The sequence below is a fragment of the Anticarsia gemmatalis genome, chromosome 2, assembly GCF_050436995.1.
Source record: "Anticarsia gemmatalis isolate Benzon Research Colony breed Stoneville strain chromosome 2, ilAntGemm2 primary, whole genome shotgun sequence".
Classification (NCBI taxonomy): Eukaryota; Metazoa; Arthropoda; class Insecta; order Lepidoptera; family Erebidae; genus Anticarsia; species Anticarsia gemmatalis.
Window position 1 is genome coordinate 7,421,635 of NC_134746.1, and position 13,394 is coordinate 7,435,028.

The 13,394-nt window shown below is 33.6% G+C and overlaps 1 protein-coding gene across 1 annotated transcript in view; it reads right to left on the reverse strand.

Moving 5' to 3' along the window:
• The window catches only part of LOC142982493 (ATP-binding cassette sub-family C member 4-like), a 35,667-nt gene extending 22,474 nt beyond the window's left edge, over positions 1-13,193 (reverse strand). The window contains exon 1 of the mRNA XM_076128968.1: positions 12,745-13,193. Within this exon, the coding sequence (XP_075985083.1) occupies positions 12,745-12,968 (224 nt within the window). The 5' untranslated portion in view covers positions 12,969-13,193. The remainder of the gene's footprint in view (positions 1-12,744) is intronic.
• Between the last annotated feature and the right edge of the window lie 201 nt (positions 13,194-13,394).

The following is a 13,394-nucleotide window of genomic DNA, read 5'->3' on the forward strand; positions in this document are numbered from 1 at the left end:
CAATATAATGCATATTTGAATGCAGTTTGTTTTAATTGTAATAAGTACCATATTTTACAGACATTGAAAATTGAAGAGTTAAATTGTGGTTTTGGTAAGTATTTTCGAGATTTAAGAAGACGTTAACAACATGTTTTACAATATTTCCAAATTATACGAATTATCTCTTCGAATATTAGCTGCTGAGTTTTAACATAAAAGGCATTTTGCACCTGTATTATTGTTTAGCATGTTTAGGGCATTTTGCGCTGTATTATTTGTTGTTTGGCACATTCATAAAGTTTCAAGGTATCACAGAGGTTACAAAAAGGGTTACAATCATCCAGCGTATCTGTCGTGTGAATGAGAGAGTGTGTGAGCTTAGAGGGCCATCGTGGCGGCCGTGGTCGACGCTTCGCCTTGTCCTTATTTCAGCCCATCACTGCTACTTATGTTTGTACTTACAACGTTTTACACAACCTGTCTAATAGTTTATTATTATTACTAAATGCCATATCGCTTAATACGTCCTTAGTTACAATGATTTTTAACATTTGTATCCATAGATAGTTGATGTTTTATGACCTTATTTAGTTAAATTCAATGAAATACTGGAATCGCTATATTGAAGCGGTAGTTGCGGTAAAAATCGTATGTAAAAGGTATTTCATTACCAATACGTCCTTCGTACTCTACTTCAGGTAACATATTTGTACGCCACATGCAAGTAAATTTTAAAAACAATTGTCTAATTTGTAATTTAATTCATAACGCAACTAAGTAACAGTTTGCTGCTAAATATGGCGAAATGTCGAAAGAGATGAAAGGTCGAAATAATCACCAGCGCTAGTTTTAATCACCTTGATTTACCTGTGCATCTGTTAACTGTTCAATAAACATACCTGTGTAAACGAGGATGTAAACAATTAAGTGTTATCGTATGAACTTGTTCCGAACGAAGGTTGTGACCCGTCCCTTGGCTACGAGTCAGGTGACCGACTCTACGACATGCATCAATGCTCACTCATTGTACCTGTGTACCCACTATTATATCCCTAACTGTTGCGCTGATCTATGTAATAAATACGTATTTTTAAGTTCAGTCAAATATTGACTATGTCGAAATAGTACTTTTTGTGTAAACGCATGAATTCTCACACTAGACATGTGCAAATATTTGTTAATATGCCTACTTGATTTGTCTCAAAATACGATATTCTCATTTGATGGTTTTGAGGCGCCCATAGCCAGTTGCGCTCACAGCTCGGTAAATGATCTGTGGGTTAAGCAACGCTTGGCGTGGTCATTCCATTGATAGGTGACCGCATAGTGGTTTTTCAACAGGGCATCTCCGTGCTTCGAAGGGAACCTAAAAAGTCGGTCCCGGTTGTTGTCTATTCAGATAACAGTCGTAAAGCACGTCAAAGGTTTTTGGGCGGCTTGAACAACTTTGACACTAGGTTGACCACTAACCATACGACAAGAAGAAGATATTATGATGGCAATACGCATTATGTGAAGTAGATATTGATTGGCTTCGGTTTTATTCTGTTTAAACAGACATGTGTAAAGCCAGTTAGTTTGTATTCACTGTGACAATTAAAGCCGGTCAATAATTGTATAATTGTCGATCGGCTTGTAATTATCACTGGCATTGTCTTACAGACAGAATATAAAAAGTTAATACTTTTAATAAACATTTAGTTAAGGAAATTGTTGGAAAAGTTTCGGTAGTTTTTATAGGTAGTTTAGAATTGAAAATCGTATTGTGTTTTTATGACTCATTGTTAGACTTTGCTATAAAATAGTAGGGAAGCCTTGTGAATGTAACTTCATTTTTATTTTATTTTTATACTATATTTTTTATGTGAACAATTCAAGTATAAAGTCATAATCGTTGATACCCTTCATAATTAAGGATGCCATAGTTGTGAAATTGTCGCAATCAATAACAGCCGATTATAAATAATTATAAGTAATTGTTTATTGTAACAAAACGATTATAATTGTTTGTGGTTTATGTGAATATCAAGTTCACGTACTTACTGCATTCTATTCGAGTCTTGGATACTATCAAGGAAATAATAGACCGTTAAAGTTAATCAAAATACATTGTAAGAATATAATCGAGCTTATAAAGGTACAGTACCTACGAGTGTACAAAATAAGGGTTTACATAAGTTAGCCAAATTTTGTATTAGCTACTATAACATGAAAACAAAACAATTGTAAATTGTGTCCCGTGGCACCATATTTGAAGAGTTAAAACATTTGAAGAATATAAAATAATGGAATTATAATTTTCTTGTAAGATTATCGTCTGAGGACATTGACTAGCGTGATGGCACTCCATTGTGAACGTATAACCACGACGTAGGTAATTAATAAACTTATTAAGGTATCAACCTTGAGGGCCAATATGACAGAAAATCTTGGCCGAGTAATTCAAATTAGCCTTGTACTTATTGATGTTGCCAGTGATGCCTTCTAAGCTATGGTTTTAGTGGCATTTTTAGTTTGTAAGATTACCAGAGATGCGTTTTATTTCTCTGAGAATTTTATTGTAAAATAGACATGACAATTTTCAAGTCACAATCACAACACAAGCAAGTGTATGCAAATCTACGTTTGTTCGTTTTATTAGTACTTAAGCATGTGAACTTAAACAATAGCCTTCACGAACTGTTTATGTTGATATTATATGTATTTTTTATATCTCTTATTCCAGATAGAGATATGTTTTCCTGTCTCAGTCTTTACGCCTGTTTTAAAAATTATCCTGATAAAATTAAATGATAATTGAGAATAAGTAAAAATAATACAACTACAGCGCATAATATTCCATGATACATCCGGTGTTATAAACGCAATATTAATAAAATAATTAAAATAATATATGTATGAAGTGCACTGCTGACTACATGATTCATGTGGTGTGGAGTGATGCGTCACATTACACATTGGACCAAGTCTGCTTCACTGACGGTGGCCGGTTGACCATGCAACGAATACGTGGAGTATCCTACTTAATTACCTGATTCTATTTAAATATAAACAAATAGAAACACTGCACGTCGTGTGCTATTAAAATACGGCAAAATAAATTCATTTAACAATAGCACACGATGGCAAAACTATTGAAATTCTGGCTTGCTTTATCAGCTTCTAGTGAAAAATAAACGTTACTTATCAATTTTTATTTCCGTGAGTTTTTCCGAGTTGAGTAGGCAAAAGTAGAGCATTCATGATAGATGTGTTTAATTCACTTTAAATGGATTAACCATTATAATTTCCACTAAATTATTTGCTTTACATGAAATATTCTAGTCTCTGCACGCCTTTTTTAGAATGATACAAGTTGAGTACAACCTCAACTTGTATCATTCTAAAAAATAACCACTTTGCTATTGAGCGGCGCTGGAATTCTAACACTTCAGGTATGCAATATGAAGAGTCGACGATGTTATTTGGATAGCACGTTGCGTGCTGCCCTTGGTGAGTCAAATGTACGACACGCTCGCACGAATATTAAAAAATAAGAATGCGGACGCCGTGGCTCTAAAATGGATTTAATAGAAAAATTGGATTTGCGATTGCTCTTTATTGTCACATAATAGGTGACTAAGCTTTTAACATCGATACGTAGCGCAGTAAGTAAGTATATAATAATGTAATTGTGTGCGTAAATGCGTTCACAAGACTTACGTTGTCTTGATTAGTACATCCTATTCGCACAGATTGTATTAATGTAGTTTACAAATTGTCTCAGATGCAGGCCGTGCGATATAATAATATGCGCATGCAGGTAATACTCGAGCTGTAGGTAGCGTGTGATAATGAGTTATCGATCTAAGCCTCTGGATATTCGTACGGCATGCAGTATCAGTGTTAAGTCACACAGCCATTAAACCTTTGTGTGAAGCGAGGCACACCTCCCGCGGCAATCGTCGATCATGGCCGCCGCATCTCGCATGCCAACAACGACCGGCGAATGCTTGTGTACTGACATAACGGCAATATACGCATACATCAATCTAACATGATAAAATTGATGTTTTGATATTTATATAAATACATATTATTCTCGTGGGGTCGGCTGACTCTACGTGTCTCTACTATTTAAATTGTTGTTACGTTCTCGTTCACATTCATAATAACAATTATTCGTTAAGTTACAGAGAACAATATGACCCTTAATTAATTAATATTCAGTGGTTATGCAGATTCGTGGATCGTGCACACGCCATTATGTTACTGTGATATAATTAACATAACAACTAACATTTTTTACTGCAGGTTTCTGTGAATTCACTTGACGCAAAGCAAAGAAAACGTGGCATACATATATTTTAATAGAATGGAATTGTTTGTTCTTGATATAGTTAAAACCTTAAATTAACTTTGCACACTTAAGGAGGCAAAAAGCTTAAATTAATGAACATGCACTTTATTTTAGAAATAATTTTGTGTAAAACTAAGTCTCTTGACTTGCGTATACTATTTTGTAAATAGAGTTTGAATCAAACTCAATTATAAATCTTTATAAAGATTTTCGCGAATTAAAGGAAGCTCAGGAAACTTAACTAAGTATAGAATTGTTATTCATTTTTTCGCTGTAATACAGGGTCTTTCGGACATAAATTACGTGCTATTTAGGGGTAAATGTAGCTTTAATATTGTTGTATGCTCGAAAATGGAGGGATCTATTGATAGATACAAAGGTTATACTCAGTCTATGTATCGGTTATAAATAAAGTTCTGTACGTAAGCACATTTTTTTTCTCATGACATATTTTAGTACATTGTTTATACTCATAAAAAACGTTAAGTAAGAGGTCTTGTTGCGCATTTAAAAGTTCAGCAATGCATTCGGCACCGAACTGGTTTACTTAGAGCACTACGTGTACGTAAATATAATATCAGTGCTTTTGAAAGTATGTAGGAAACTAATAGTGAATGAATAATAACTATTTAGATTGTACGATTTGCTTCATTATTTACGGAAGATACGGGGAAGAGCAGTTGACATGATCTTTTGATTGTCAGCCTACAGGATTTCTTCTATGTGCTTTTAATTATAACTGTATATCTATTTAAACTTATAGTAATGGAAAAATATAGATACACTTAAGTATATATATTTTTTTTTTAATTTTCTGGTTTCAATCTCTTTCGATGTTAATTGAAACACGCTTTAATTGTATCGTAAGTTTTTGACATTTAGATATAAAAAAATTAGATTCATTTATTTGTTACGGCGTATAATTATCAATTCAAAAGTGATTATTAAAGGGAAGCAGGTTTTGTATTCGGGGTGCATTACATGAGGTCTAAAGTCTGCTCGTAAATTGGTTAATGAGTGGCGAGTTCCTGTGTCGTTCTGGAGTGCTATCGATGTGCCGCCGTCACTGTCCGCATTACCCAATGAGAAGGTCAGTACATAAGCACAATTACCAGGAACGACCACTGAATTAGACAGGAAACCAACATGTAACGACTATTGCGTAATATATGGCAATTACAGTAACGAATGTGGTGTTTCTGTTCTAAGATCTTGTTAACAATTTCACTGTTACAGGAAAAACTAAATATTGCTACATGTAGTTTATTTTAATGAACCGATAGCTGCAGTGAGGCTTTTTTTAGCTATTACCGAATCATACTGAGAAACTCTTGGGTTACACTTTAAATTCTTTGAGCTTTAGGTAATTCTGATAGCTACACCAAAATAAAGCTTTGGAATTACAGCTTTCTAAATATGGTAAATTGTTTTATTTGCAAAATGATTTGCGAAACATCCTGGACTCGAACATAAATAATGATTTAACCGGAATTAAATGAATAAGTCTTGAGTCGATAACTAAATAGAGTATTATTGATTTATAGTTGTGTATTGTAATTATAATATAGAGTACAACTAAATACCTACTGCTTGGCAGTGTTGGCTATTAATTCAGTACGTTTCCATAATTGCAGCCCAAAACACTTACGCAAGCTGTTTACGCTCATGATATGTACGAACTTGGAGAATGGACATCATACAGCCTTGGACAGGGTCAAGTGCTTATTGCCGAAAAGTTCACCGAATACTACATCGATGGCCGACATAAGTCCTTGTTACTATCATATCAAGAATGTTCCATGCAGCTCGATTCTCTACCACTATCGACTACCGACACGCCGGTGACAACCCGGTGTTTGTCATCAAGAAATTTTGTGGGAAAATCTGATCAGCGCCTCTGACGGGCGCCGTAGGAATTGTTTTCCAGTACATTCTAAATGTCAAATTGTCGATACTCGACAGTACCGACTGTACGGAATCGCGCTACTGATTCGAAGAATACAAAATAATTAATCAGACGTACATAAATGCCTTTGTCTGGTTTCAACGAGTCCTTTTTCTTAGAAAAGGGTGTTTGTGTAATTTATTTTGTTTGTTTATTATCACTGATACGTTTGTACCTGTTGAGGTGTTAAATATTTAGCACGAATGATCTTGACAAATAAGTACAGGCAGCGTCAGTTACATGTCATCAACAAGTTCGTCATAAAATCAATGATGGGTTTTCAAGGTAAGGTCTCTGAAAAGTTTAGCACCATGTTTCATATTTATATTATTCCGTAACTGTGGTTTGGCAAAGGCAAGCTCCTATAATTAAGATGACCGTGACAATTTCCCAAATGATGACTGGATAGAAACATTCCGTCTATTCACTTCTCAGTGTATATAAACCATTTTCACAGTCCAAAAAACTGTGTTTTTCCAACTTAATCGGAAATGAGAATGAACAGCTGATGAGTTGCTTTACGGATAGTTTTTGTTTGTTTGTTCATTCCTTCCTTTTGTCTTATTTGTTTTTATGCAGTGCCTTATTATGGCCGTGGACTTAACTACGTTTAAAACTTCTTCATTGTAATGCGGACAAACTTAATAAATATGGTTGGAACCACAAAAAAAACTCCTGTGCATAACCTAGCTCAGGTTAATGATGCAAAAGATGACATGGTTGTATCTATTCACCAAGATCATCATTGTCTGTTTATATCCATTGCGGATTATTTGAGTATTGTACCCTTTCTTTGTTTTACTTATATGACTTTTACCTACCACTTTTACTTAAAGTCAAGATCATGAAAGGTCATCTTGCTGAACCTGTTTTAGTTTATTTATATGATTTTATTTGTATCCTTTTCTGTTGAGATTTCAACCGCATCGCGCACCTCGGTATTATAGCGCTTCAGTGCGTATTTGTTTTATTTATAAGCTGTTGGAAGTTCATATTTTTAGTTTTGAATCGAGTTACGTATCTGTAACCTCAAACGTCTGCGTAAAATTTCTACAAAGATATTAATTGTATTAGTCTGGTAAACGGTTAGAAGAAAATTACGTACCCTATTTTATTTACTTGACAGATACTTAATAACACATTTTTCCTTCAACTAAAAGAGCCCCATGGTATTTCTGATTGATTTATTTCTATTATAAAACCGTGTAGTAGGTACTTAAAATACAATTGACATATTTGTTTTTACTAGAAACAATTAATTGAAAATAACTTGACATAATAAGTTGAGAATGACAAGCAATATTGTTGATACTACGTAGGCATTTAATGTGTGTAGTTTTATCTATATAAGTGCGTGTTTATCAATTTCCTTGATCCTGAAATGCAGATTGTAGGTTTATTAAAATTTTACCAAAAATGTAGAACTCCTGTTTTTTGCCTTGCAGTAAAGTTTTGTAGAAACAAGCCTCTATTTTTTCAGTAGCTCATTTTTGCAAGCTAAATGCATTGCTGTAACGCTGCCATGCATACTGCAGGGAAAAGAGCGTAGAGATGTTTTGTTTTTCCTTTCAAAAAGTTTTGTTTACGCGGTCAAAAGCTAAGCCGAAAACACTGCAGCTTGCTTAATTGAGTAACATGTTAAAAGGCTATGTGGAATGTCTGTACACTTGGCGAATGACTGTAATTTGTTTATAGAATAAAAAATAACTAGGAAGTTACGTACAAGCTTTGCAAATGAACTTTTTATACGCGGTGATCAGTAGACATGTTTTGTCGGTCTCGTTTATTATTTCACGCCAATGTGTATGTGGCCACTACTCATTATGAGATAATTTAATGTAAGACTAACAAAGTACAATATTTTGAGTAGCACCCTGTAGTACTGCGTGAAGTAATAATACGAAAAAGAATAAATAAAAGTGTAATTTGACTCTGAATTTATTGCATGTTCACGATTAACTGATTTTGAATAATTTATAAAAGATTTTGTATATCGACGAAAGAATGCTTCCTATAACACAGTAATTTATTAATGCAGTCGTTATATGCAGGCGTGGATACGTTCTTATGATAAATTGCTACAGGTTTCTCATTACGCCGAATCTCTCTTACATTGAATTTAGCAAAAGGAAGTATAAAAACCAACGTTTAAATTATTCTTATCACAATCGTATTTCGGTCCGTGGATTACCGAGCTGGCACAAAAGGGTCAGCTATGTAGCACTCGGTCATTAGCACTTTATGACTGCATTCGTACTTATCCAATTTACTTGTTATAACACTTTATTATTTGTAATGAACAGGCCGCCAACACTTCTTTTATTTAATCTAGCTACTTAATGTTATTACTAGAAGAACTTTATTACATGAGTGAATTAAAGTCATTTAAGTTAAGTGTATAATAGGGATGTTGACTACTAGTCAAATCAGCTTATGAAATGTCAAAAACACATTTACATAGGTATAGAAATACGGCAAAGTGGCGTCAGAGTTTTTTTATTTTCGTTGGATCAAATGAGTACAATATAATGCTTTAGTCTGTAATAATTTTAATTTCAACAATAGTTACGAAAACAATAACATTTTAGATGAACCTTTTACGAGTACAAGTTTAATAGCTTTCGTTAACCAACTCAACTATCCTATTATACCGTGTCAGCATTAAAACCCAATATTTGTGTTCATAAATTTATAGAAATATTTATTGACATTACGAGTTACCATTTCCACTGTTTATCATAAAAATGCTTGCCTTATGTAAGTTAATCTAATGTTTTAAATAACATTATGCGTCAAGACGAATCTTATTAAGTGATTAGTATATCGTCAATGAGAACAAGTGTCGAGTCGCAGCGACCTTAGTGACTGATGTCTGTATCTACTCCTTTGTTTCATACCTTATTATAACGAGCTACAATCAATGATTGTGTAACTGATATCACGCGAGGAAGAATTTGATTATTTTTATTTGAAACCCAACAGTAGTGCGATTATAAAGTTCTGATAGTAATTGCGAGTAGATTTTCATCGACCATTCGCCATGCAATTCGTTTTTTCGTTTTAATAGTTAGCTGCTTTTGAATTGTTCATAGATATTATAATACTCGATAACTTGATAGCAATTGGATATCGATTTTTCAAAACTACTTATTTACTTTTAAAAATTCTCCATGCCGGCTTTTTATTGTTATTTTTTTCTGTTTTCCTTACTTTATACCTACTTACAAGTTTTATTTTTGTAATGTTCACTATTTATTCATGAATATATATCATTAAGTTTGTCTTTGGTCTAGGTCGAGTTTAATGTATGAGTAAAATATATAACGGTACATGCACGGGGCATGTAAGTACCTACAATGTTTCAAAATAGTATTATTTCTAATCTAGAATATGATTTTGTATATTGATTTAGATATGCACACTGATTAATTTTATCTAGAGATGCGGTAGATAGGTACGTAGGTACCGATAAATGTTATAAAGTTTTTTATTATCTCACTTCCTATTTGTGTGAGTGACTGACGTAGAATTTTGTTAAAACTTATATCAAAATAATGTCAAACGTTTTCTCTTGCATCCGTATGTGTCCCTAGATTTAAAATAATTGTGATTATTTGCAATTTAATTCATTATCACATTAGCCCATTCTAAGTATGTTAAGGCCAGCTAAGAGTCTAACTTGATTACTGTATATACACCGATTGCGGACTGATTGCTTTCCTAACTGCTGCCCGACCTTCGCGGCTTCGTCACCACAACTTTGTAATCAAAACATTTAATAAACAGGACAAATATTGTAAAAGCTCATGCCGGAAAACAAAATAATATTTTGGTTTATTAAGTGACCATAGTTGGGCCATTACAAATGTTCGAACTATGGCATAATTAAAAGAATGACAGGAATAGGGCAGTGTGTAAGGGCGGGCGGGAAAGCCTCATAAAATGACTCTAATGTTTTAAATAAGTATATTACTAGCCGCAGCCAGAGGCTCTGCGAGTTTAAACGGCTCAAATACTTTTTTACGCTAATTTAAATAGACAACACGCTACTGTAAATAATCAGGTAAAACGCACCTCCAACCAATATCCTGTAAGTGAATAAAAAGCGCAAAAAATGTTTTAAGTATCATCGTCGGATTACAAGGTGAATTTGTTCGTGAATCGCACCAAACTTGTATTAAAATAACAAAAGTTAACAAGTACAATCGGCTACAAAAGTCACTTTACAACTTCACATTATCAAAACTTCTTTAATACATTTTTTAAATAAGTACATGAAGAAAATCAGGTACAATTGGTTGCAATCATCTTTGTTTTCATCAATGTTAAATGTTTTTTGGATCAAATAGTATTCGTGATTCAGAATATAAGGTTTCGAAGGATATAATATGTTCAGCGACTTTTGGAGCTGACTGTACATACGTGAATACGGAAACGCAAGTGACGGTGGCTCCGTCAACGTGACCGGTTCATCGATACATTGGTATATGCGGATATTTCTATGAATATGCTTACTGCCTGTATTCAGCAGTAACTTCTTTTTACGAGACTACAGCGGCGCCTAGCGGAGGATTATGGTACTAAATAGTAACCTACTAATATTGAATGTATGTTGTAGGAATAATAATGTAAATAGTATTTGTTAAAATATATTACAACATTATGCTCTGTCGATATTTTAATAGCCCTTTATAGTGTATTGCTGAATGAAAATAAACTTCGTTGAAAATATTTTATTTTATTTTCACGGAAATACTGCGTCATATCGTTAAAAAGTTTTTTGAATGTATGAGTTTTTTTACTGTCATGTCTGGATCTGATATTTATTTATGTAAATTTACGAAACACAAGATCTTTAGTGCCATTATCAAGAAGTACTCTGATATAAGGATGCTGTTAAATATAAATCCATGATACCTTAGATAAATCATGATAGGTGACATAAGAATGACTTCTTTAAAATGCTAATTATTTCTGTACGTGGCAGCGTTGGTACATAATGCTACGATTTTTAATCAAGTGTGGAGTTACATAATACACATAAATTAAACAAGGTAGCATAAAATTAAGATGGTGAGCATTTAACAACGGTCCGGTAATAGACTAGTTCACTGCATCTCTTATTTTTCTAACTAAAAAACGTTGGGTATTCTCTGATTAGTTAAACGATTGGTCAGTTTTAAACAATATTGAAACTGTTTGAGTGAACAAGACGAAATACTGTATAGCTAACTAGAGCTTATACGCCGTTTATCAGCTAGTTCATCAGTCAATCTACCAATTAACAAACTACGGCTTTAAATCTGCAACATTCTATTGCATATACAAAATTCGATTGCTCGTTCTACACTAAAACAATTTCAATTTATTTGATAACAAATTAGTTGAGAACCGCGCGCGTGTGAACCTCTCAAAACTATCACTATAATTTATGTATCAATCGTTTATAAAATTGCCACTACTATTAATTATGAGCTTGATATCAGTCAGAGTTCAGTGTCAAATTATTTCCTAATGACTCAGAATAAATATGCATGAACCACATGTGTTGCTAAATAACATATTTAAATAAACGATACACTCTCGATAGGTTCTCTATATCGATTTGGTAAGACGTATATTTGCATGAACTAGTCAATAATTGAAGCTCTCGTTTTAATAAATTGAAGCTACAAAATACTAAATACTCTATCTGAAATAACATTAGTCTTGAATGAAGAAAACAATGTTTGAACTTTCAAAGTTATAGTTTCAAAAGTACTAATTCTAAGGTAATATTATTGTTGATAAAGTTCATGATAGGATAAAGTTTACATGCAAATACTTATGAAATCTGGTATTATCTTATGAAAATAATGTGGGCGGGTGCGTATAACATCAACAGACTTCAGGGGTGTATAATTTTCTGGTTGGGTTTATAGATAATTGTTTATAAAACCTAGAGAACTGTACTATTTTTACATTTGATTTTATTTAAAAGAAAAGCCGAATTACATATATTTCTACCGGGAAATGTTATGTGAAATTACACGAACCGTAGTACTACACAACTATAGAACCGCTACATAACTATAGAACTTTATAGAAATATGTTATTGTTTCTAATAATTATAATATCAAATACAGCGTAAAGTCGCGCAGGTGTTAATCAGTGAGCAATGTTTCTTCGGGATGCACTTCTGTTTGTATAAACTTCACGACGCTTCGTACTAACAAATTATCATGCGGTTACAATAAGTATGCTATTGTCTTCAATATTTCGCTCTCAGTATAATGGTTTGTAAATTGATCAAATTGTTAGCTGTTATAGGGCAAATAGATATGATTACTTTGCTATATTAATTTTTGACGATTTTTTCTTGTGAAACGTGGGTCTCTAGTTTAAAAAAAAATATTATGGCTTGATCAATATTTGGAATTTGCCTTTCAGTAATATTTTTTTTATATATTACATAGGTATTTAAATAATCGTACTTACTTTTCCAGACGGTCGCCAAGTTTCTCGGAGAGATGGTTGTCTTTGGGTTTGGTCAAGTCCGCGTCGTACAGGTCTCGCTTGTAGCCTCTCCAGAAAGTAGGCATCATCCAGATGAACCATGTTTTTGAAAACCAATTAGCTCTTTTGTAGTTATTTGTCTTTTTCTCACGGTTCTTCGGGGGCACTTTTTTGGGATCATTGGGGTCTTTATTGCCGCTAACCATATTGGTTGATTTATAAAAAAATAATAACAATGTTGCAAAATGTTCGCTATACTAAATCACGTATTAATAAATCGCGATTAACTTAGTGCGGTATAAGTATCGACATGTTTGTCGGTGCGGATGTTCGCGGCAGTGGCACTGTCGGCAATAAGGCGAAGCGCCTGAATATCTACGACACGAAGTGAGCGCGAACCTGCCTCGTACTGGCGGCGCGGGCGCTGCACACGCTCGCTTTATAATGAATCAAACCGGCGACTTTGACTCGCCGATCACTTCGATCCGCACTAAGAGATGGATCCACGTTAGAGCTTTTAATTAGAGTTTTAATACGTCCACGTAATTCCGGAAAATCATTTTCATAGCGTATAATTTATCTCGTACGCAGAACGTACTGTTCCGCTGAATTTTTATTTAATATTTATGATT